Source organism: Salvelinus sp. IW2-2015, linkage group LG33, assembly GCF_002910315.2.
Source record: "Salvelinus sp. IW2-2015 linkage group LG33, ASM291031v2, whole genome shotgun sequence".
Classification (NCBI taxonomy): Eukaryota; Metazoa; Chordata; class Actinopteri; order Salmoniformes; family Salmonidae; genus Salvelinus; species Salvelinus sp. IW2-2015.
The window spans coordinates 17,394,172-17,420,525 of record NC_036872.1 but is presented as its reverse complement, the minus strand read 5'-3'; the positions used below and the strand labels follow the sequence as shown (position 1 = coordinate 17,420,525).

General features: G+C 42.3%; 1 protein-coding gene across 1 annotated transcript; it reads left to right on the top strand.

Annotated features, from left to right (window-relative positions):
* The first annotated feature begins 2,192 nt into the window (after positions 1 to 2,192).
* LOC111957452 (glutamine--fructose-6-phosphate aminotransferase [isomerizing] 1) lies at positions 2,193 to 23,547 on the top strand. Its single transcript, XM_023978281.3, has 19 exons — positions 2,193 to 2,276; positions 4,612 to 4,719; positions 5,060 to 5,167; positions 5,373 to 5,498; positions 6,237 to 6,295; positions 6,415 to 6,549; positions 6,649 to 6,710; positions 6,827 to 6,906; positions 6,992 to 7,106; positions 7,300 to 7,463; positions 8,634 to 8,729; positions 8,880 to 8,977; positions 9,194 to 9,314; positions 9,652 to 9,809; positions 14,701 to 14,815; positions 21,586 to 21,713; positions 22,239 to 22,406; positions 22,882 to 23,043; positions 23,162 to 23,547. Exons 1-19 carry the CDS (start codon positions 2,270 to 2,272, stop codon positions 23,204 to 23,206), a joined length of 2,055 nt encoding a protein of 684 aa, XP_023834049.1. The 5' UTR covers positions 2,193 to 2,269; the 3' UTR covers positions 23,207 to 23,547.
* The last annotated feature ends 2,807 nt before the right edge of the window (positions 23,548 to 26,354 follow it).

The window sequence follows — 26,354 nt, the reverse complement described above, 5'->3', positions numbered from 1 at the left end:
CAAATCTATGATACTCCCACACTTAACATACTGCTTGACCAGTTGGGCCCAAGCTTGCTGTACAACATTAAAACCTATTRAGTCTGTCTACAAACAGGCTCWCAAAGTGCTTGATAGGAAGCCCAATAGCCATCATCACTGTTACATCCTCAGAAAGCATGAGCTCCTGAGTTGGGAAAATCTTGTGCAATACACCGACGCATGTCTTGTATTCAAGATCCTAAATGGCCTGGCTCCCCCTCCACTCAGTATTTTTGTTGAACAGAAAACCCAAACATATGGCAGCAGATCCACAAGGTCTGCCATGAGAGGTGACTGTATAGTTCCCTTAAGGAAAAGCACCTTTAGTAAATGCGCTTTCTCTGTGAGAGCCTCCCATGTCTGGAATACACTGCCATCAGACACACATAACTGCACCACATATCACACTTTCACAAAATGCATGAAGACATGGCTAAAGGTCAATCAGATWTGTGAACATAATCCCTAGCTGTGTATTGCCGCTTTCCATGTTGTCTGTTGTCTGTAGCTTGTGAGGTGTGGAAACACTTTGTTGCTTTTATTAATTTTGTCTTGGTGCTTTTTGTTCTATGTTGCTCTGTCTGTATGCTATGTCTTGCTTGTCCTATGTTGCTCTGCGTGTGCTCACTGCTCAATGATTGTCTARATTGTCTATATCTAATTGTTTTTAATAACCTGCCCAGGGACTGCGGTTGAAAATTAGCCGGCTGGCTAAAACCGGCACTTTTACTGAAACGTTGATTAATGTGCACTGTCCCTGTAAAAATGAAATAAACCCAATGAATGATGAATAAGCTAAATTATGCTGTATAGCTCAGTATTGACATGATTGGTTGACGTAGGTGGGGGCAGGAGGCCCTGTATAAACACAAGCTCACTTCCTTGACAACTAAATTCACAACAGCTCTGCACTGCTCTGTGAAGCCAAGAAGTATGAATGCCCTGGCTTCTGCAGAGGCCAAATGCAGATGTCAGACTGATTATGCAGCTCCTTTCAATGTTACAAAATTTGGGAGGCGGTAAGGAGCTCGATTTGGCTTCTTCATCCCTCCGGAGACTCTGCTTTTGAGTCACACRCTCCTTAAGGAGCCTTCTATCATATTCTCGGATCAAGCATAAATGCACTTTTATGCCTATATATCACGGTGGCAAGGCATATGAACGAACAGGTTACAGATCAAACAATGCAAATATCACAACACAGGTTCTAATATTGAWTTTTRTTCCTGGKTTGGCTTCCCKGGTGATTTTACCCACGCACCACTCTTGCGAAATTGGGAATTGTAAAGACATGTAAACAGTCTAATCCGCGTTCCAGCGGTGTATTTGATCTGCACATGTGCTAGCACCGGTATTAGAGTAAGGAAKAACATGTATGCATCTTAGAAATAGTCTTCACAAACAAACTGTATATGTCCAAACTCAGAATCAAATAGTCCGCGCAAAAATAACATGGTAATTGTGATTGAACGTTAAACAGGATTATTAGGGAAATCGTTATTGCAAAGCATGTAAACGTTTTAAACGAACTATTATATAATCTGACTATCCACAATAATTGTATTATTGTGTACTGTAACCATGCTCACTGAAAGCAAGTCCGAGAATTGGTAAATCTGTTTTATGTGCACTATTTCTACGCTTTTTACGTTTAGGTTTTTTGCCTATTTAAATAAAGGTTAAATAAAAATATAGTTTTTGCGCCCTATTTTACTTTTGGTTTTGTACACCAGTTTCAAACAGGGAAAAAAAATTGTAATTGAAAAGACAGTTCACGACGGTTTAGATGGTACAGTGATTTTCTACACTATACTTGCTTGTTTTGTCACATAAACGGAAATTAAGCCAACTATTACAATGTTTGCAACCAGGAAATGGCGGAGKGTGTCCTGTATAATACATCTTTAAAATTAGGCAGATATAAAGTAATAAACGAATATACTGACAAAGACCTACATACATTTTATCATAAACTCTGAATAAATATTGGTTGGTTGACACTTTACAGATTTGCTTTCCATCCCCTCTAGTGCATACGGATATCTGCATCCTGCTGCCACGTCAGGGCTGTCTGTGTTGGCAGGTAAGAAGAAAGAGTGACAGCCGTTGCACCAATAGGAGAAGCGAACTGAGGGGAAACTTGGTTCCCATTCAATAGAATTTTAGGGGGGCGGGACTCTCCATGACTGTCATCGTTAGATGAGGAACTGAGTCACAGTTAGCTGTAGTTGGCAATCGAGGCGTAGACATGTGTGGTGAGTATTTAATGAGAATACATTTAATAATTGTAGATTTGCAACAATTTACAAAGATTATGGAAATTGTAAGTAGTTGTGAGATTAACACAACTGGTTTTGGAGAAGTATGTGTCAGTATTTGTAGCTAGCTAATGTGGACACATCAGCTTCCATCTCAAATCAAGAGAAAGCTACTAACGTTATAACCTTAACCTTACATTTTTTACCATATATCCCAATTTGACTTTGGCTGTGTTATCTAGTGGAAACCCTTGCCAGACGAAACAAGTTAACCGATAAAATGATTTATTTAATATTTTTTAAATGAGCTTGTAAATTGGCTATCGGATCCATAGATAATGTTTTACAGCTAACAATGTTATCAGACAAATTGAGGGCGGCTAAGCGTGTTGATGTTTATTAGCAGCGTGCTACACACCCATATAATCCATTGCTAYCTACTTGATTGACGCTGTGTTATCGCTCCATAATTCCTGTCATTGATGTTACAGTTTGGTATGATGTCGTCATGTTTTAATAGGCTCTATACTAGGATTTATTAGCTACKTTTTCACCAGTTTACAAACTAGCTTGGTTTTGTCTGATGAGACAGAACGCGCGCATTGCGCAAGTCGTACTGTTTCATTCATTCGATTGCTAGAATWAATAGATCAACGCTGAAACTGATGATAGTCTAAATGCCAGTTCTACAGTGATGATCCCACATTGATTCGAATGAGTTACGAGGTCATTAGGGTGATACAAAATTATAGGTAGTTAAACTATGTTTATTTTTGAACCTGTCAGTGTCTGAATGGTGATGGATTAGTTCTCCACTCTTCACCTCTCATCTGCTGACTCTACACCTGGTTCCTGAAGCACACAGTTGTGTTTTGAATAGCCAACCAGTATACATKATTTGATTCATTCACTTTTGGGGGTGGGGGGACACTTGGCACTATTAAATATGTTAGTAAAGAAGGAACACTGTCTTCTCTGTGTCACTTGTATCTGAGTAAGGACAAAAATGCCCAAAATTGATACTCCTCATACTGATCTGCTGCAGACTAATTCCTAAGGAAGGAATAATGATAAGACTGACATGCACTGAGATGTTATGAGGGCTCCTTATTTATCCTACTCTATGCTAGGTAACCCTCGTTCTAAACAAAGCTGAGCCTTGTGTGCTCCCACCTTGCCTTGCCCATTCACCCCCCTGCTACCTTCCTCTGTCGCCCTGTGCCCAGCTGCTTTCAATGGATGCTCTGTTGCACTGCTTCCATGGCACTTCTCGGTACATAGTCACTCTTTATTTTATCACAGCCCCTCTATATCCTCATCTTATTGGGAATTTATGTCATAATGTTGTATTAGCCTAAATAATAGCTACTGTCTCTTTGCTTTCATAATTTAGGCTAGTTGTATTTGACTGGTTTGTTTAAACCATTGATGGCAATGGGGCTGGGCACAAATAGGCATATGTAGGCAAATCTCTTTTCATCCTGTCATTTTTGGAATAAATGTCACTGTTTTCAATTGGTATCATATTCCTTTCAGATGAGTTCTAAACTTCACAGAAGCATAACCTAGATCAGCTCCTGTGTAATAGTAGTGTCGTACCCTGCACCTGGTCCTTCTGTCAACATATTGCCCCAACACTAGAACGCCCTGTTCCACTTTCCACTGAGTCTCCCACGTCTCAAGGTGACTTCCCATGTAAAACCTGTCTGGTAGCCTAACATCCAGGGCAGGCTGTGCCCTCAGCAACTGATGGGTGTGTGAACTACTGTGTAGTTCCACACACAACTGTTTCCAATTAGGCCCAACTACCAGTCCTGAAACGCCACCCCAATCCACAAGAGGTTGAACAAGTCTGACTGGTTTCTGTTCTTGTTTGTTGATTTACTGTCAATGTATACATAGTTTCAGGTCAATGTTAAACTGCAATTCCTACAACATGACTGACTCCATAGCTGTTCTTTTTTTTACATTTTTTTTTTTTTACTTGCGTTAATGTTTGAAAGTTTTCACCTGTGGAAATTCTTGGGGTAGTTGTTGTTTTTAAGGTTGCTGTGAATTTTAATYAGCCAGTCATTGAACAGCCTGCATATTACAATCAGCTAGGCTAGCTAGTCAATGGAACCGTCAGCGTCTCCTACACAATACTCCTATTTGAAAAGAAAGGATGCATATTGTTTTTAGTTTTATTGACCTAATCACAGACCACCAAAAGCAAACCAGTATTAGGCTTTGTTCACTTAATCCGTTAAAACAGMTGTGAAATTCCTTTGCTGTATATTTTGTTTGTGTTCCCTAGTWGAAATCTGTTCCTATGTTCCTTCCTTCCCGTCAGGAATTTTTGCCTATCTGAACTACCATGTGCCACGGACTCGCCGGGAGATCCTGGAGATCCTCCTCAAAGGCCTGCTCCGTCTGGAGTACCGTGGCTACGACTCTGCCGGTGAGCTGATAGAGGCGGCTTGTGTCAACACACTGGCTGCGTCTGTCTCCATGTTTATCTGCTGCCTTTCCCTGTCACTGTAGGCCCGTTAGCAGGCATCAGTTATTCTGCTTGCTTATCTATAGGAGTCATGTTTTTGTTCTCTCTCTCCTAATGATAAAAACAATGATTGTCTGCTGGCTTCACTGTATGCCCTAGTCTTGAGCAGGACTATCTAATCACAGTTACATTTCTGCTCTGTCTGCTGTCAGACTGTAGCATGTGTAAAATAACTTACAAAATCACACAACAGAGGCATATTTGAGTACTCTGTAGAAATACAATTCTCTCTCCTTGCCAGGTGTTGGAATTGATGGAGGGAACGGTAAGGAATGGGAGGCCAATGCCCGGTCTATTCAGCTGATCAAGCAGAGCGGAAAAGTGAAGGCTCTTGACGATGAGATCACCAGTAAGTCTACATTTTATGTGTCTTTGACGGCTTATGTCTGTTGTCAGCATTTGTAAGAATGTTTACTGATTAGATAAGTGGATTTGACTGAAATGAATAGAAGGCATACAGTACAATGAAAATGGCTCAAACCTACTTCATGTAGGGTGCATTTGAATTGATTTATGAAGCTTGCCTTTCAACAGTGTTTGTGTTGGTCCCACAGAGCAGCAGGACATGGACATGGATGTGGAGTTTGATGTCCACCTTGGCATCGCCCACACTCGCTGGGCTACCCATGGTGCCCCCAGCCCTGTCAACAGCCACCCACAAAGGTCTGACAAGAGCAACGGTCAGTACTACAGACATCCCCTAAACTTGTAGTAAAATGAAGGCCTCTCTTCGGTGTAGGCAACACATTCTGCTAGATATTGACTGACTATATAGAGTAAATAGGGATTTATTTTTTATTTATTTTGAAATTGTATTTTACCCCCTTTTTCTCCCCAATTTCGGTCTTGTCTCATCGCTGCAACTCCCCAATGGGCTCGGGAGGCGGAAGTCAAGTCTTGCGTCCTCCAAAACATGACCCACCAAACCGCGCTTCTTAACACCCACCCGCTTAACCTGGAAGCCAGCCGCACCAATGTGTCGGAGGAAACACTACTCAACTGACGACGAGGTCCGCCTGCGGGCTCCTGGCCCGCCATAAGAAGTCGCTAGAGCGCGATGAGCCAAGTAAGGCCCCCCGGCAAAGCCCTCCCCTAACCCTGACGTCGCTGGGCCAATTGTGCACCGCCCTATGGGACTCACGATCACGGCCGGTTGTGATACAGCCTGGGACCGAACCCAGGTCTGTAGTGACTCCTATAGCACTCCAATCAATCAATCAAGTTTATTTTATATAGCCCTTCGTACATCAGCTAATATCTCGAAGTGCTGTACAGAAACCCAGCCTAAAACCCCAAACAGCAAGCAATGCAGGTGTAGAAGCACAATGCAGTGCCTTAGACCGCTGCGCCACTCAGGAGGCCCAAATAGGGATGTTTTTATTAAAAAAGTGTATGTGTGTATCGTCCTTTTTCTTTAGAGTTCATTGTCGTTCATAATGGAATTATCACAAACTACAAAGACCTGCGGAAATTCCTGGTGAGCAGAGCATTTCAACATATTACATGTTTTGCCTAAAGCAGTCTGTTTCTTTCATTAATCAAGACTACCAGCAAGAGTTATCAGACTTCCATGACTGACATTATACCATTCCACAGGAGAGCAAGGGTTATGAGTTTGAGTCCGAGACAGACACAGAGACCATTGCCAAGCTGGTGAAGTACATGTATGACAACCGTGAGAGTGAAGACCTCAGCTTTGCTACTCTGGTGGAGAGAGTGACCCAGCAGCTGGTAAGAGCCTGTTCCTCTACAGAGCTTCTCCTAAAACTGTCCAGAGATCAGGTCTCGTGACCCGTCTCGTGATTAACACTGTTCTATCTTATCTCTTAGGAGGGAGCTTTTGTCCTGGTCTTCAAGAGTGTCCATTACCCTGGGGAGGCAGTAGGCACTCGGTACACTGCTACTACACTTCTAGTTACTCCTTGAATTGTAAAGGAATACTATCCAGTCATGATGCATCTTTCATTTTCTGTAATGATTGTAATTGTTTGTGTTTCTATGTAAATAGGAGGGGAGGTCCTCTGCTTATTGGGGTGAAAAGTGACCACAAGCTGTCCACAGATCACATTCCTATCCTGTACCGATCATGTACGTTATTAAAGTAACTGCTCTCAATGTCAGAATGGAAGAAGATAAGCAGCTGTTGTGTGTCTAACGTATTGTATGTCCCCAGCCGGTAAGGACAAGAAGGGCTGCCCCACCCTGCCCAGGATGGAGCAGGACACCTGCCACACACTCTTCGCTGAGGACAAGAAGTCTGTGGAGTACTACTTTGCCTCTGATGCCAGGTCAGACTCCTCACTCTTATACTCTATAGTAGTGATATCCCACTCATACATTGTTAGGTTTATTTTAGAATACCCTCAGAATCAGTCGAGACAATTGTTTGGTGAAGGTCTCCTAGGAAAGTGGGAATGAACAACTTCATCACGTTTGCATAACAACTAAGTGGTGTTGACTGTTGCTCTGTTGTCATGGCAGTGCGGTGATTGAGCACACCAACCGGGTGATCTTCCTGGAGGATGATGACGTGGCAGCGGTGACGAACGGACGACTCACCATCCACCGCATCAAGCGTACAGCCGGAGACCACCCTGCCCGCGCCATCCAGACCCTGCAGATGGAGCTGCAGCAGATCATGAAGGGTGAGGGGAAGGTGGAGGGTAGAGGCTGGGGGCACAGCACTGTCATGGGTCACCCTCTGTAAAGACGATGGTGTTACTGAGGAATTGATGAGAGCCCTAGAATGTCTGTAATTGATTATTATCATTGTCAATAGTCACAAATTGTACAGTATACAAGGGTGATATTTTCTTTGGCCTCTACTGCACTCTACAGTAATAATGTAGCAACAATGCTTGTTATTGCAACACATAGCACTCACACAATTTCCCCTGCCTCTACCAAGTATCTAAGGCCATATGTGTACACGTATACCACCATATTCTAATGTTTCAGTATCCTGCCCTGTAATTTTAGTCCAGGAGCCTGTTTTTACTGTGCAGCTGTAAATAGCAGCAGGTTTCAGATCTGTTGTACTACTGAGGTGGCTCTGAGGCACACACACACACACACACACACACACAGCTGGGTGTTTATGGGGCTTCCTGGCTGACTGGTCCCCAGGGAAGAGGCCTGCATCAAAGGTAAGGGCTCAGACACCCTGGCTCCATCGAAGAGAGCACTTCTATATTGAGCTCACTGCTTGGAAACATCAGTTTCCTGTGTAGTAGACTGTGACTAAAGCATTCATGTCAGATCTGAATTCTCAGCGTTCTGCTGTAAAGAGATGATTTTCCTCCTGAAAATCAGATTTCTCCCACTTCTCCATGTCTCCAGCAGAGGATGCTGATACACTACCTGTCAGTTTCAGGAGACATTCCTTTGAGGTCCTGTCATTTAAGCCCCTGCCTCTCTCTCCTAAGCCTCCATGCCAGGAGCTCTGCTGAAATAACCTAATTTGCATGACCTAAATTACGGTCAGCGCAAAAGCAGACTGCAAAACATTCTCGTATTTCATTGTCACAGGGTGGTGCAAGGAAACTGCCATTTCCCTGTTGCCTCTTGTTTATTTTATTTAGTGAAGACATGACTGATGATGGAAGTCTGCATTTAAAGACACAAGATCATTGTCATTTATCTCCTGTGTTATTTAACTCCCAACAGCTATAAAAGGCTGAATTAGATCAGCAAAACAACATGGTTTCCAGACTGGCTTACTTTAGTAGTCATTATGTGGCAACAGTAACCTTTACAAATCTTTTTTGTGATGTTGTTGAAGAGTCTGAACCAATGTTTTTTGGAACGCTTTTCAGGTAACTACAGCTCCTTTATGCAGAAGGAGATCTTTGAACAGCCAGAGTCTGTGGTTAACACCATGAGAGGAAGGGTCAACTTTGATGACAACACGGGTGAGATGACAGTTCCAGTGTAATACACAATGTCTGTCATTATACCCATCAAGGTTGTATCCTCATGATCAACTTCAATCTGAATACATACCAAGGAAAGGGATATTTGATTACTGTATTTTGATTGGCTGTTTCTGTTTGTGTCTGTAGTAATCCTGGGTGGACTGAAGGATCATATTAAAGAGATACAAAGGTGTCGACGGCTCATCCTAATCGCCTGTGGCACCAGTTACCATGCTGGGGTGGCGGTGAGTACCAGATACCCTCTTATAAGGCAGCAGTATTAGGTCACTGGCATAACATCGCGTCGACTAGAGCCTAAGGCTTCAAGATAGGAAAAACAACTATACAAACAGAGYCGTAAAAGTAAGTTATTGCTCTGAGTTGTACATGGAAACCTGTTTTTCAGTGTGGATGTCTTGTGTGATCCAGTGCTGATGAACAGTGCTAATCTTTCCCTCTAGACTCGCCAGGTACTGGAGGAGCTGACTGAGCTGCCTGTTATGGTGGAGCTGGCCAGCGACTTCCTGGATAGAAACACACCAGTGTTCCGTGACGACGTCTGCTTCTTCATCAGCCAATCAGGTGGGAGGATCGGCGTAATCTGGAAGTGTCTCTTTCTCCAGGGACCTGAACATTGTCACGGTGTCTGTCTTTGTCTGTACACAATACGGCTTGTCTTGTACAAACGATGTCTCATTCAAGTAAGTGCTCAGCCCTATGCCAATGCACCCAAAGCAATTCCTTCATCTCTATACTGCTAACTTCATGTGTTGATACTGAACGTATAGGTTTGACGATATCCAGTATTCCTGTCTATAGAACTTGATATTGTAAGCAAGATCTACACATAGTCCAGGTAGTGGTAACCTCTTATAGTATTTATCCTGAGTGCTGATTGCATTGCTACCATTGTGTGCAGGTGAGACAGCAGACAGCCTGATGGCCCTGCACTACTGTAAGGAGAGAGGAGCCCTGACGGTGGGCGTCACCAACACAGTGGGCAGCTCCATCTCCAGAGAGACCGACTGTGGGGTGCACATCAACGCTGGGCCAGAGATAGGAGTGGCCAGCACCAAGGTGAGGGGACAGAGTCACTGCTGCTCATAGCATAGCATTTCTCCAGACTGATGCCTTTCCCATTGTTCACATACTGTCCTGTAGACACTCTGGCTGTTGAAACAGGAAACCTTCCCTTCACCATCCCCAGCTCTGGTCAAAAAAAAAATCACTTCTATGGTGGGAAAAAACGCAGGCAGGTTTTTATTTCACCTTTATTTAACTAGGCAAGTCAGTTAAGAACAAATTCTTATTTTCAATGACGGGCTAGGAATAGTGGGTTAACTGCCTTGTTCAGGGGCAGAACGACAGATTTTTACCTTGTCAGCTCAGGGATTCGATCTTGCAACCTTTCGGTTACTAGTCTAATGCTCTAACCACTAGGCTACCTGCCGCCCCAGGTTGAAGTGTCTGGGGAAACTCTACATTCAGGGTAGACTGTTAGTATTCTCTCAGGGTGGGGAAAATCCTCCTATCCAGCTCCAGAGTGTGTCAGTTGGTCAGACTGCATTAGGGTTTTTGGAGATGAATGGAACTCACTACCGAGTTCCAAACTGCCTGTGGAAGCAACGTCAGCACAATAACTGTTCATCGGGAMCTTCATGAAATGGGTTTCCATGGCCGAGCAGCCACACACAAGCCTAAGATAAGCATGTGCAATGCSAAGCATCAGCTGGAGTGGAGTAAAGCTTGCCGCCATTGGACTCTGGAGCAGTGGAAACGTGTTCTCTGGAGTGATGAATTACATTTTACCATATGGCAGTCTGGCGGACGAATCAAGCTTGGCGGATGACAGGAGAAAGCTACCTGCCCCAATGCATAGTGCCAACTGTAAAGTTCGTTTGAGGAGAAATAATGGTCTTGTGCTGTTTTTCATGTTTCGGTCTAGGCCCCTTAGTTCCAGTGAAGGGAAATCTTCTGTGCTTCCAACTTTGTGGCAACAGTTTGAGTAAGGCCCTTTCCTGTTTCAGCATGACAATGCCCCCATGTATAAAGCGAGCTGCATACAAAATTATTTGCAGAGGTCAGAGTGGAAGAACCTGACTGGCCTGCACAGAGCCCTGACCTCAACCCCATCGAATACATTTGGAATTAATTGGAAAACCGACTGTGCGCCAGGCCTAATTGCCCAACATCAGTGATCGACCTCACTAATGCTCTTGTGGCTGAATGGAAGCAAGTCCCCACAGCAATGTTCCAACATCTAGTGGAAAGCCTTCCCAGAAGAGTGGAGGCTGTTATAGCAGCAATGGAGGGACCAACTACATATTAATGCCCAAGATTTTGGAATGTAATGTTRGACGAGCAGGTGTCCACATACTTTTGGTCATGTAGTGTACTTATTTTTGCAATAACAGGATGTTTATGCCAATATACTGCACTGTTGGTTTTCTGTATAGTTAATGCAAACCCTGAAGCACTTGGGGACTAATGTCAATACATAGTGCATGTACAGTTGAAGTCGGAAGTTTACATACACTTAGGTTGGAGTCATTAACTCGTTTTTCAACCACTCCACAAATTTCTTGTTAACAAACTATAGTTTTGGCAAGTCGGTTAGGACATCTACTTTGTGCATGACACAAGTCATTTTTCCAATGATTGTTTACAGACAGATTATTTCACTTATAACTCACTGTATCACAATTCCAGTGGGTCAGAAGTTTACATACACTAAGTTGACAGCGCCTTTAAATAGCTTGGAAAATTCCAGATAATGATGTCATGACTTTAGAAGCTTCTGATAGGCTAATTGACATCATTTGAGTCAATTGGAGGTGTACCTGTGGATGTATCTCAAGGCCTACCTTCAAAGTCAGTGCCTCTTTGCTTAACATCATGGGAAAATCAAAAGAAATCTGCCAAGACCTCAGAAAAAAAAATTGTAGAKCTCCACAAGTCTGGTTCATCCTTGGGAGCAATTTCCAAACACCTGAAGGTACCACGTTCATCTGTACAAACAATAGTACGCAAGTATAAACACCATGGCCGTCATACCGCTCAGGAAGGAAACGCGTTCTTTCTCATAGAGATGAATGTACTTTGATGCGAAAAGTGCAAATCAATCCCAGAACAACAGCAAAGGACCTTGTGAAGATGCTGGCGGAAACAGTAAAACAGCCCTATATCGACAACCTGAAAGGCCGCTCAGCAAGGAAGAAGCCACTGCTCCAAAACCGCAATAAAAAAAGCCAGTCTACGGTTTGCAACTGCACATGGGGACAAAGATCGTACTTTTTGGAGAAATGTCCTCTGGTCTGATGAAACAAAAATATAACTTTTGCGATAATGACCATCGTTATGTTTGGAGGAAAAAGGGGGAGGCTTGCAAGCCGAAGAACACCATCCTAACCTTGAAGCACGGGGGTGGCAGCATCATGTTGTGGGGGTGCTTTGCTGCAGGAGGGACTGGTGCACTTCACAAAATAGATGGCATCATGAGGCAGGGAAATGTTGCTTCAATATATTCACAGCATCTCAAGACATCAGTCAGGAAGTTAAAGCTTGGTCGCAAATGGGTCTTCCAAATGGGCAATGACCCCAAGCATACTTCCACAGTTGTGGGAAAATGACTTAAGGACAACAAAGTCAACGTATTGGAGTGGCCATCACAAAGCCCTGACCTCAACCCTATTGAAAAATGTGTGGGCAGAACTGAAAAAGTGTGTGCGAGCAAGGAGGCCTACAAACCTGACTCAGTTCCTCCTGACAGAGCTGGTGTAATGGGCCAAAATTCACCCAACTTATTGTGGGAAGCTTGTGGAAGGCTACCCAAAACGTTTGACCCAAGTTAAACAATTTAAAGGCAATGCTACCAAATACTAATTGAGTGTATGTAAACTTCTGACCCACTGGGAATGTGATCAAAGAAATAAAAGCTGAAATAAATCATTCTTTCTACTATTATTCTGACATTTCATATTCTTAAAATAAGTTGGTGATCCTAACTGACCTAAGACAGAATTTTTACTGGGATTAAATGTCAGGAATTGTGAAACTGAGTTTAAATGTATTTGGTTAAGGTGTATGTAAACTTTTGACTTCAACTGTAGTTGACCCCTCTTTCTCTTGAAATGAGAGATCTTCCTCTGAGAAGTTTCTGGATCCTTTCGGAAGAGGTTATTTGAAACGGCTATATGCCACTGCCCTACACAGAACACATAGTGCCTGATATTCTCATCTTTACACTGTAAAATGTAGGAATCTATGGTTCCCCTCTACTCTGAGCAGTGATCCTACAGTTTGCCGGAGTGGGGTTGTAGATGACTAGAGTGAGTTCCACTCAGCAGTGGAGTCCTAGCTGCAGAGAAAAAAAAGAGGCAGGTCCCTCCCTTCTCAGGCTTGGCTCAGGGACCCTCCAGTAGGTCCAAGTCTCCAGCACAGAGCAGAAAGCCTGCAGAGCACGTCTCAAAGACGCCATCCTTTTCAGGCCCACACACCCAACCCAGAACAGCACAGCTCATCACGTCAGAGGAAATMAAGTATTTCACCCGCTGCTCAATACACGCTCCCGCTGTCTCCGTTCGTGGTAACTTTTCATAATAATAATATTATTCAGATTAACTTTTTGGGGGACATTCAACTGGATGCCTCTGGTGACGGCTTGTTTTTATGATTCGTCCCAGAATCGAGGCTGTCCTCAGTACTAGGCCTGCTGAACAATGTCCGGGAGAATGAAGGGGGTGGCTTTGCTCAGCTCCACACCTCTTGTATATATTTCACCACTCACTTCACCCCCTTAGCCAAACAATGGTTATTGTGGGAGTGAATGTAWGAAAATGAGAGCCTACTGTGGTCTTTGTCCAAATAGAACATTTGGAGCATGCTTGTACACTTTTAAATATTTTATGTAACTGCTTGTCATGCTGTATTGCCTGACATGAGGAGGAATGCTGCAGCAGATTGAGGCCTCTGGGACATGGTTGCGTCAGTGTGTGACAGGCTAGCATGTGGCGTGAGCTGCTTTTCTCTGTCGACATTCTGGACAGAGTGATGGGGGCTTTAACATGGTAGAGGACCATGGCTGTGGCTTTAATATATGGATTAAATGCACTGCCACAAATCTGAGTGGATGGCGAGGACTGTCAGAGATGTAAGGCCCTGTGGTTGCAGTGCTGTCAATGAAAATAGCTGTGTGAATGTTTTACAACCATGCCCTTGGGCCTTGGCTTTAGATGCTGGCACTCCTGTYTCCAGGGGTCCCGTCAAATGACTTGGCTCCTCTTGAAGAACATTGATTTAAATCTCCCAAACGGGCTCAGCGAGCCTTCTAACATCATCCTCCCTCCCTCCAAGAGCGGGAAGGAAGGATGATGACTGCAGGCTTGGGCTGAGACTTGTGAGTGGTAGTGCCATTTTCAGAAGCATAAACATCATGGTTACTCTCTTTAGTTCTAGTTAGGGCCAGCTGTTTCTGTGCTGTTTGTTTTTCTGGTGTCTTATTGTCAGGGGATGTGTTCATCGGTAGGGTTGCCAGATTGTGTGCTCATAATGCTAGCTAGCTCTCCACTGTCCTGTCCTGCAGTCAAGGTCCTATCTGTGTAGGCCTATCGGTGTCCAGCCCAGCTCTCCATCCACATTTCATCAGGTCCACATTATTATTGTGGAGCTGGAGACCAGCGCTGGCAACCAAAGCAGGCGGACAAGACGCTACAGCTCCAATAACTGTACTGCAAAGCAAACACCCAGGCGTGTTGCTGAGCTCAGGATTCTGTCAACTCTGGCACAGAATAGTGAGAGAAGACTGTAAGGATGCCTTTTGTTTCAATCCAGCAGCCCTAGATAGGTGAGAATCACATTTCTGAGAGGGAACAGCAGCTGGGCGACACCTGGGACCTCAAGCTTTCTGTACTTTCTGTCTGATTCCACCCAGAGCATTAAATGCATTATGTCTGTGTGTTCTGTTTTGCAGGCCTACACCAGTCAGTTTGTGGCTCTGATCATGTTTGCGCTGTTGATGTGTGATGACAGGATCTCCATGCAGCCACGGCGACGTGAGATCATCCAGGGCCTGAGAGTTCTGCCAGGTAGGCCAGACCTCATGCACATCTACCAAGACATTGCATTGTACTGTTCATGACCATAAACGCTAATGTCGGTGTGATGCTCACAGGGATGTGCAGATTCTTTGWCACTTGTTGTACTGACCTACTGTAATATAGACAGCAGCAGGTAATGGTCGGGGGCGGGGTTAATGGTCGGAGTCGGGGGTACAGTGGTTCCTCCTTTTAAAAGTTGTGTCATACTGCAGCACACCTTGCGGGCTGCTGCAGCATTCTATTGAATTGTCAGTCATTTTTACCATTAATGCAAGTTAGTGCTAGTTTGACCACCAGAGGGGGTCTTTGAGAAACATTTGATAGTCTTCAATATTGGCATTACTAGAGAATTTTAAACCTTTTTTTGTAGGAACATAGTATATGGGATTGATTTGAAGAAATGTTGATTAATTAATTAGATTAATATTATGGTGTTTCTATTCCAAGAAAAACGAAACCCTTAGGGTTTCCATTAGGATGGAACGGAAAATATGGCGCCGTACAACGTGATGGTCGGGAGTAGGCTACAGTTCTAAGAACATAAGAGGATTGGAGGATTATAAATTAATATCTAAGGGGCATAACATTTCCACACCCTAATTGTAGTGTAACCAATACCCAAACGGAGATTCAGTGAAAATAAAAATCTCATTGATTTATGAAGACCAGTCCCCATGCTTGTCTCAGAGCAGCGAGAAATTATGCTGAAATTGTTATTGCTTCAAATCCTATTGCTTCTAACTTCAATATGCTCTTTAAATAAATTAGATATARCACTTTTAACAGCACATTACTCAACGCTAGTGAGACTCATTTCGACTACTGTAGGCTTACAGTATATCAACAAAAAAATGACATGACTCTCTGCCAATAGTTACATTTAGAGGATTGGAGGATTCTAAATGAATATCTAAGGGGCATTTTTCATTAGGATCTGTGAGAATATCTGAGGGGCTTTTATATCATTCTAAATTAATCAATAATATAATAATCGCTTTGTTTGAAAATTAATGATATTTTGGAGATTATTTAGTTTTCATTTAACCTTGAGTGAGCGAGGGGGGGAAAAAGGCCATTCTTGAAACATGGGGTGAGACGTTCTCACTAATTTGTAAATAAAGCAAGTTTGTTATTTAGAATTATATCTGGAGAAACCAAAAGCCGCCTCATGGGTCTCCCGGTGGCGGCCGGCACGAGTATCGGACCAGCGTCTGTAGCGACGCGTTTTGCACTTCGATGCAGTGTCTTAGACTGCTGCGCCACCCGGGAGGCCCCATCCATAAAGTTTTTAATGCTGATCAATTGCCTTGCACAAAGTATCAAAATACAGAGAGGTGTTGGTGAAGGTATATTGATTGTCCTGCTAATAGCTCATAATGGAGTATTATAATACTGTACATGGTGTCCAGGTCAGGATAACCAAAACATTTATTTATTAAATACAATCAGAATGAATGTTGGTACTTATTTATTTTGATCCAAAGCCATGAATGAGTGAGTCACTGAGCTTTATGTAGGTGCCAAGGCTATATGATTGTGCCATCAACTTGATTATGTATAACGATATTTTTTAGATTATTTTGTTTACAAAATCGCTCACTTTCTGAATAAAGGCTAAAATAATATTTGTAAAGGCCAAAACATTTATTTCTGTTTTTAGAAGGAGAGAAACACTGGGACAATTGTGCGACACCCGGTCGGATGTGATACATAATAATACTTTTTCCCCTTCCACATGTTAAAGGTTCCAATTGATAAATGTTTTTTTATCAATTAGAATATTTGAGTCTAACCACAATATTTGTTGTCATTTCTGGTGGATTAAACTGAAATTGCAACCAATCACGGCCGGTTGTGATACAGCCAACCTAAGAAATACATTTGACAATAGAATTCTCCCCCCACCCTCATACTAGGCAAGTCTATTGTCCTGCTAATAGCCAAAATGGTGCTGTACAACATGACCGTGTGTTTGGAAGAGTATTTTCCAGTAAGCAACAATTTGTTTACCTTCATTAGCCTACTTTGTTCCAATATTTGTCATTCAGTGATTTATTCCCATAGTAATTTGTTATTGATCCGTAAGGAAATAGACATCTGTGTTTTGAAAGAGTATTTTTACCATTTTATTAACGAAAGCATAAAGATGCTGTTGAAGAAATACAGTACTGTACAGTATATGCTTTATCTGACATTTTGCGATTGCATAAGGTCGCCCACACGCACTTTAAACATTTGGATAATAAAACATTTAAATCATTTTGAAGATGGAAGCCATCTGCATTTGTTTATTAGGCTTCTGTGCACTCTGACAAGTAAACATGGGAAAGTGTCTAATTCCTTACATAAGGGAGAGCAGACCATGTCCTTTCTCGGTGACCTCAAGTACGCATTAACTCTGTCTTTAATGCTTTTTTGCATTAGTCATACACAGAAACTTCAGAGACGCTGTATTAATGATGAACACCCGGAGATTCACTGGTAAACCACATTTGCCTCGGGATCCATCCCAGTTGGTATTCTGTGTCCACTTGTGGTATCTCTCTTCGGTTACACATCCTTGGAACAGCGTAGCGTCCGGACGGCCCTTGCTGTGCTCTGATCCATGTGCACCTTCATCAGATGAGCAGAATGGTACCGCCCTGAGCCCCCATCGTTTACAGTGACCTTTGATAGAAACGGTAGATCAATTAAGAATTAAATGTGACTCAAAACACACATGCTGCATACACATTATAAGAATCTAGCAAAACTAACCGCTTTCTTGGCAACCATACGTTTTTCCGGTGCGGCCTGTTGTCCAGCACTTTGTCCACTGATCTCCACAAATGGTTGTCGACATGGTTGTATGCTCTGCAAAAACACATTCACGTTTTTAGTTCACAATTCTTTTTTATTTAACCTTTTATTTATCGATTTTATGACACTGTATGCCTACACATATATATACAGTGGGGAGAACAAGTATTTGATACACTGCCGATTTTGCAGGTTTTCCTACTTACAAAGCATGTAGAGGTCTGTCATTTTATCATAGGTACACTTCAACTGTGAGAGACGGAATCTAAAACAAAAATCTGAGAAAATCACATTGTATGATTTTTAAGTAATTATTTGCATTTTATTGCATGACATAAGTATTTGATCACCTACCAACCAGTAAGAATCCGGCTCTCACAGACCTGTTAGTTTTCTTTAAGAAGCCCTCCTGTCTCCACTCATTACCTGTATTAACTGCACCTGTTTGAACTCGTTACCTGTATAAAAGACACCTGTCCACACACTCAATCAAACAGACTCCAACCTCTCCACAATGGCCAAGACCAGAGAGCTGTGTAAGGACATCAGGGATAAATTGTAGACCTGTACAAGGCTGGGATGGGCTACAGGACAATAGCCAAGCAGCTTGGTGAGAAGGCAACAACTGTTGGCACAATTATTAGAAAATGGAAGAAGTTCAAGATGACGTGCAATCACCCTCGGTCTGGGCTCCATGCAAGATCTCACCCGTGGGGCATAATGATCATGAGGAATGTGAGGGATCAGCCCAGAACTACACGGCAGGACCTGGTCAATGACCTGAAGAGAGCTGGGACCACAGTCTCAAAGAAAACCATTAGTAACACACTACGGCGTCATGGATTAAAATCCTGCAGCGCACGCAAGGTCCCCCGCTCAAGCCAGCGCATGTCCAGGCCCGTCTGAAGTTTGCCAATGACCATCTGGATGATCCAGAGGAGAATGGGAGAAGGTCATGTGGTCTGATGAGACAAAAATAGAGCTTTTTGCTCTAAACTCCACTCGCCGTGTTTGGAGGAATAGAAGGATGAGTACAACCCCAAGAACACCATCCCAACCGTGAAGCATGGAGGTGGAAACATCATTCTTTGGGGATGCTTTTCTGCAAAGGGGACAGGACGACTGCACCGTATTGAGGGGAGGATGGATGGGGCCATGTATCGCGAGATCTTGACCAACAACCTCCTTCCCTCAGTAAGAGCATTGAAGATGGGTCGTGGCTGGGTCTTCCAGCATGACAACGACCCGAAACACACAGCCAGGGCAACTAAGGAGTGGCTCCGTAAGAAGCATCTCAAGGTCCTGGAGTGGCCTAGCCAGCTCCAGACCTGAACCCAAAGAAAATCTTTGGAGGGAGCCGAAAGTCCGATTGCCCAGCGACAGCCCCGAAACCTGAAGGATCTGGAGAAGGTCTGTATGGAGGAGTGGGCCAAAATCCCTGCTGCAGTGTGTGCAAACCTGGTCAAGAACTACAGGAAACGTATGATCTCTGTAATTGCAAACTAAGGTTTCTGTACCAAATATTCATTCTGCTTTTCTGATGTATCAAATACTATGTCATGCAATAAAATGCAAATTAATTACTTAAAAATCATACAATGTGATTTTCTGGATTTTTGTTTAGATTCCTTCTCTCACAGTTGAAGTGTACCTATGATAAAATTACAGACCTCTACATGCTTTGTAAGTAGGAAAACCTGCAAAATCGGCAGTGTATCAAATACTTGTTCTCCCCACTGTATATATATATATGTGAAAGAAAATGCACTGAAACCAAAATACCTTAGTTTTGGTGATCTTCTCAACTCTGGCTCATTTTCAAGTCCTCTTAAATCCTAACACTGGAACGGTTGGCACCATAGAAAGAAGCTGGCTTGATGAAAARGATGTCCATTTCGTCTGGGGGATGTTCACACCTACAGTAGCCTGGCTATAAAGCGTCTATTGTCCTGCTGATAGGGCTACACCTACTACAGTATACTTGTGAAAAACAAGCTGTCTTTCACTACTGTAAATAAAAACACAGCATATTGTTTACTTTCTTTATTGTAACCACAATGTCACAAATCATTTGTATCTACCTTTCCAATTGCTTTTAGAGTTTGGGTTTTGCAAATGTGCATTTTTCATGCCATTTTTTTGTTAAATCCAGTTCGGATTTTAATAACTTTTGGCTGACGCCTTTAGTGAGATGTCTAATGCTTTAATATTTAATCATATRTGCCCTCCGAATTCACTTCTAAGGGGCATTTCTTGCGCCATTTTTTTAGTTACATTGTTTTAGTTTGAATGTGCAGACAGGCACTAAGAATAGCGGGAACATTTCCCTAGTCAGCGCTGTTATTAATGCAATGCCCCTTAAAGTGTTGCTCTGTGCCACCCAGTGGGGCGGGGGTCCACCCCCCCTCCTCCCTTCACCATGGGCTAGGTCCGTCTTCTGTGCTCTGCTCTGTGGATCGTGCCTCCTGCCCTCGTGCCTTGAACCTCGTGCGCCTACCGCTATCTCAGGGGATAAAGCTGGAGAACTGCAAGGCAATCCCATTGTGCGCCACTCGCTTGTGAAAAACAGGGTTAATAATATATGTAAGAATATCTAAGGGGCTTTTATATAATTCTAAATTAATTAATAATAATAGATTTGTTTTTAAAAATAACGAGATTTTCGAGATTTTTTTTTCAAATGTAAAGTGAGCGAGGAGAAAGGCCATTCTTGAACATGGGGTGAGACATTGTTTCTAATTTGTAAATYAAGCCAGTTTGTTATTTAGAATTTATTTCTGTTTTTAGAAGGAGAGAAATCAAAATCCTACCATCACCTCATGGGTCTCCCGTTCGCAGCCAMCACMGGTATTGAACCAGCATCTATAGCAACGCAGTTTGCACTGTACAGTACTATAAGAGCAAAATAATCCGAACATTTCCACACCCTAATTGTAGTCTAAAGTTTCTCTTAGAATAAAAACCTTAGTATAACAACAGTTTTAGTGAGTAATATTGATGAGTAGTAACAAAAAAACTTGTTTTTCCAGGTGTGTGCTACAGGACAGCGGAATAGCAATTCTTACACTATTGTTCTAAATTCAATCAGCACCTTCATCATTCAGTTCATTGAAATTCAATTTTGAAGTCGTGCACAATTATCAGTTTCTGTGTGGTTTATGTCGCCCATTCATTGTCAGTTAGAGACACAGTAGTGCTTTGGGACCCAAAAGCATAATCGGTGCTCTAACTCCTCCTTGAGCTGGTCTGGAGCAATGAACTAGTGACGCAGTGTACTGTAATAAACCGCAAATGACCTCTAAGTCATAATCGCAAAACTTTTAGTTGAGAACCACTGTAATGGTCGGAGTCAGGCAGCCAGAGAGAAATGGGGAAAGGACATTCATGTTCGTAGGCCTCCTGGGTCTGTCTCAGTTATCTGGCAGCCACGTCGCTCCAACTTTACTGTTTTTGTTTGAGCAATATGCTTTGATATCAGAGAGCTAATGCAAGGGCTGGGCTGTGGAGGCTTCCTCAGGGAGAGTACAGGGGAGAGGGAGGAGGTTTTAGCAGCTGGGTCAGTCCTGGCACACTCCTCTGGACCCAAAGTCTATGATGGGATTGGGTTTCCCTTATGGTAAGCTAATTTGGTTTGGAATGCCACACTGCTCTTTCCCTGACCCAAGCCCCCAACACCTGTTAACAGTGGCTTGCTGGTCTGTGCCATAGGATGGGTGTTAGTACTGTAAACTGTCTCATCCAGGGGGTTGGTGTGATAATCTATTTTCTGACGTGTTGTTTGAAGGCAGATCATTACGTTTTTGTTTCTCCCAGATGTATTGGAATATTATCAGCTAATATGATCTACCTCCTTTTTGTCTGTTTGTACTTGTCTATCTGTGCCTTCTCTTGTCCCCTCTCTCACTGTGTGTGTGTGTATATGCCTGCTCCTGTCCTCTCTCTGTCTCTCTGTGTGTCAGACCTGATCAAGGAGGTGCTGAGTCTGGATGATGAGATCCAGAGACTGGCCGCAGAGCTGTACCAGCAGAAGAGTGTTCTCATCATGGGCCGAGGCTACCACTACGCCACCTGCTTGGAGGGAGCACTGGTCAGCACGCCTACCTCTAGCTCCCCTTCGTAAAGCTATCATAATGTCTTCAGACATGAATTCTACTGGATTCTCCATTCTCAACTCCTAAATGAGATTATCATCACTTTCTAATAGCCCACAATAAGCCTCTGCACAGCTGTGTAGAAAATGTTCTGCCTCAGCCTCACGCAAGCCCTAGTGGAGCCTAGCCTGCAGGAATGTCTGCTGAAGTGTTTTGGATCACAGCAACTAATTAGACTGATCTAGAAACGTCTCTCTTGCATAATTGCAACAACACTCCACGTTATTTATGGATTCTTAAAGTACTATGTATTTCCAATCCTCCAGTATCTCAAAAAGAGGCACACAAATGTGAAGGGAAATTGTTGGCTTAGTGTGCTGTACTCCTCAGTCTGTCCTAGTGTTCCCAGGCCAATCTACTGATCCCTTTAGAATTTAAGATAAGATACTTGGATTGTGTGTATGGGAGTTGCAGTGAGTGGCTTCCTATCTGACTGAGGTGTTTGTGCCTCTCCTCTCCAGAAAATCAAGGAGATCACGTACATGCACTCAGAGGGCATCCTGGCTGGGGAGCTGAAGCACGGCCCTCTGGCCCTGGTCGACAAACTCATGCCCGTCATCATGATCATCATGAGAGACCACACCTACACCAAGTGTCAGAACGCACTTCAGCAGGTGGTGGCCCGCGCGGTAAGAACTGCCAACACYCACGCAATATCTCGAAACACACGATTTAGCTTTCCACCCCCCAGCTGTTTGAAGGTTGGAACCACAGTAAACCATTGCCAATTATGTTATCTGGTTGTTAAAATGGTAGATTTTACTACCTGTTGTAGTGACCACTTACCTTCCAGTGTAAAATAAATATGACTCAAAGACGACATGGATATTAAGTGCTTTATGCACACATACTTTACACATGAGATGTTTTTACAGTAATATCAAAAGGACCTCACAATTCCATTCACAAAGTGGGAGGAGTTATTTCACCATGACATCACCACTCTCACTAATCTACCACAGATGTGGACCTGAGATTTGGGTCTGCGACATGAAAAGAAGGGAAGGACCAAACTATCACGTTCACATTTCCAAACTGAACTCCAGGTAAAAGGAAATGACACGCGGCGTTGTACTGGAAACATGCCATTTGTTTGGTTTACAGGGCCGACCCATCGTGATCTGTGACAAGGATGACTATGAAACTGCCAAGTGCTCAAGCCGCACCATCAAAGTGCCGCACTGTGTGGACTGTCTGCAGGGCGTTCTGAGTGTCATCCCCCTGCAGCTGCTCTCCTTCCACCTGGCTGTGCTCAGGGGCTTTGACGTGAGTACTGCACGGTCACTGAGTTGGGTTCTTACTGTAGGCCTTCATAACGGGTAGTCTATTTCTTAGGGTTATAACTTGGCAAATTTAGAAATGTCTAACGCTTCTCCCAATACAGGTGGATTTCCCAAGGAACCTGGCCAAGTCTGTGACGGTAGAGTGAAACAGGCAATTTGAAGCCCCAAAAACCCATTTCACCTCACATACATACATACATACATACATACATAAATACATACGTAGTACGCAGGAACAGCTGTCACATGGATACCAAGAGGAGCAGAGAGAGCACACTTTCCTGTTTTATGTCTTGTGTTATATATTTTTATGCAATTGTTACTCTTGTACTCTTAGCATTCTGTATCACTGTCACTTCTCTCAACACATTTGAAGGCATTGTTATGAATTGTGTTTTTTTTTTTTTGTCAAGTGTGGTAAGGTAAGGGTTGGCAGTAATGTTGGCATTTAGGAGCTCACATCGGTTACTGGAGTGTATGCAGTTAATGAATCAACTAAAGGAAAGACGGAAAAATATCTYTTTTCTAAAGGATACTAAAGGAAAAACGGAGCTATTTTGGATGATGCCCAACAGTGCTCATAACTGAAATGTGCACATATTTTCAATGTTGAGTACTTGCAGCTGGTTTTTCAGTTAATTCAGCTGTTTGTTGGCTGAAGTCAAGAGTCTATATGAAAATCTTACTGGTTACTGGTTCTTTTGGTGTTTCATTGGTGCAATGATTTTTGGTCTATTGAGATCAGTTTTCTTTGGCAGCTAGAACATCTATAAGTGTCATTTGAAATGTTTCTGTTACTTTTGTGTATGTTGAGTGAAGTCTTAAATCATTCCGAGTCATATTGTAGTCCTGACTCTAAATCTGAAGTGCTTCCAGGAAGAAAGTGTCAAGTCATGCTTTAGTCTACTGACCTGTGCCAGAGGCTATTGAGAACTCCCCCCTTGTTTTCCTCGGAATGCCATAATGACATATTATTTTTGATTTGTAACTTGTAAAAGTTTTGAATGTTTTATAGTACAATAAGAAACTTYTAACATACTTCCTTGTGTATACTATTGTGTAATGTTTTTAGTCCTTGGATAGGTTACAAAAGCAACTTGCAGTGATGCACTCCTTGTGGTTTGGCAGACCTCCTATAGGAGAGTTAACAAACTCTTGCCTAAACCATGTTGAGCATCTGAATGATTGACTGTCCTGGCATAATAATCATGCTTTTAAAAMTCTAACAGCTACTGTGTCTGAGAGACATGATTTGAATCATTTACCCAATAATTTGAAAGATGGCACCGTACAATGTTAGAAATCTACAATGAAGACGAGTGAAACATTGAAATGATCACTTATCTCTCTAAGCCTATAGGTTACTGTCATTGTGACTTGGTGGAAGTGTAGCAATATTCCAAACTCTTCAATTTCACTGGTCTTGTTGACCTATTTTCTGCCTTGTTGCTTAGGAGGCTCAATTTGGGTCTCTGGTCTACAATATAACTCTAAATAGAAGAAAAAGAACCAAGTGAAATGAAGTTGCTGCTCAGAGCACAATTTGCACCAACATTTTGCCTACCCCATGCCCTGCCACCATACCGATTTTTAATTGCAATATTGGGACCATTTTTTTTTTTTTTCTACATTTCTATTAATTTGTACGTTTCTCATTTTGTTTACTTGGTAGAAAGCTTTTTTATATYTTATTGAAGTTATTAGTTGATCTGAATGTGACTGACATTCGAGATGTCCCCTGTACCCAAAAAAGGTCACTGTATTTTACAATCGATTATGCAGTCAGAAACCAAAACACCTTTTCTATGTTAATTTTGCTTTGAGTAACCAAAGGTATGGTTTTAGAGATTATGTTCATAGGGGTTTGTGTGTACTGTAAGTGGTCTGTCCAGAAGAGGCCTACAGGGCAATACAGCAAGCTTGTTAAAATATGTAGCTGCTATTTTAGATGGAACTCAACATGTCAGCTGTGTGTTCTCCCAAATGTCTAATAAATGAGTCTTTATAAACCAAGGTTGAAGCAAAGCAGATACTGGTTTGTATGTAACATCACGGAGAAGAAAAAATACTTTCTATATAATGGGCTATTTAGTTATTTTTTTGTATTTCACTTTTCACCTTTTCAGTTTAAGATCTTTGTCTTGCTGTCGCAATCAAGCCTTAAAATTGTACCTTTTAGGCAAATCACCTGAAAAGTGGTCTCTATTCAGCCTTTGCATCTGTTTCTTCTTAATTGTATTGCATTTACTGAGCCAGTGTACTGTATGCGCCCACGTTGACTAAAGACCCTAGCAAAGACCCAATTTTAAACTGGACATGGTGCTATTCGAAGTGATTTAGTAACCCATGTAAAATTGCAGGTGTTTGACAGGTTTTTAGATTTGAAGTATGGACAAGGGAACCGCTTTAGAGTCTTTCTATAAATAACGGGGCCAATGTGTGACTTTGGGATCAAAATTTCTAAATGGTTTGAAATAAAAAGGCTTTTCATGCAGTTCCACATGTGTACTTAAAGGAATAAAAGTGAATATATGCAAATTGACTCAACTCCTATACAACAACATGGGCCTGGGACTATACATCCTTTAAGCAAGGTTCATACAGACATTGGCAAGTTGAATTCAGGACTTTCAGGGATTTTTTTCAAGCACTTATTTGTAATTTTCAAAGACCTTTTATGTTATACAATTGTATAATTTATATAGTGCCTTCAGAAAGTATTCAAACCCCTTGACTTTTTCCACATTTTGTTAGCCTGAATTCAAAATGGATTAAATAGATGTATTTTTTTAAGCTTGCCATAACGAAGGGGTAGAGTACCTATTTACTCAAGACATTTCAGCTTTAGAATGTTTTTAAATTTGTAAACATTTCTAAAAACAATTCCACTTTGACATCATGTTGTATTGTGTGTAGGTCAGTAACCAAAACAAAATATCTGCATTGTAACACAACAAAATGTGGAAAAAGTCAAGGGGTGTGAATAATTTCTGAATGCACTGTAATTGTACATATAGGGCCTAATATAGAACCCCCCCCACACACACACAAAAAAGCATGCAAAAAAAAGTGTGCCAATGCATTGATATTCAAATTATTATTAATACAATTCTAAAATATGTGAGAATAATGAGGACATTGCCTGACTAAATAGACTGGATGCATGCATGGTGATTTTGAAGTTCAATCCCCTGATGTCTTAATGTAATAACATGAAAAAATTGGCAGATAATTATCACTGACTTATCAACAGCTGTAACAAGTTGTCCACTGTAGGAAATCCTCAGTGGTACA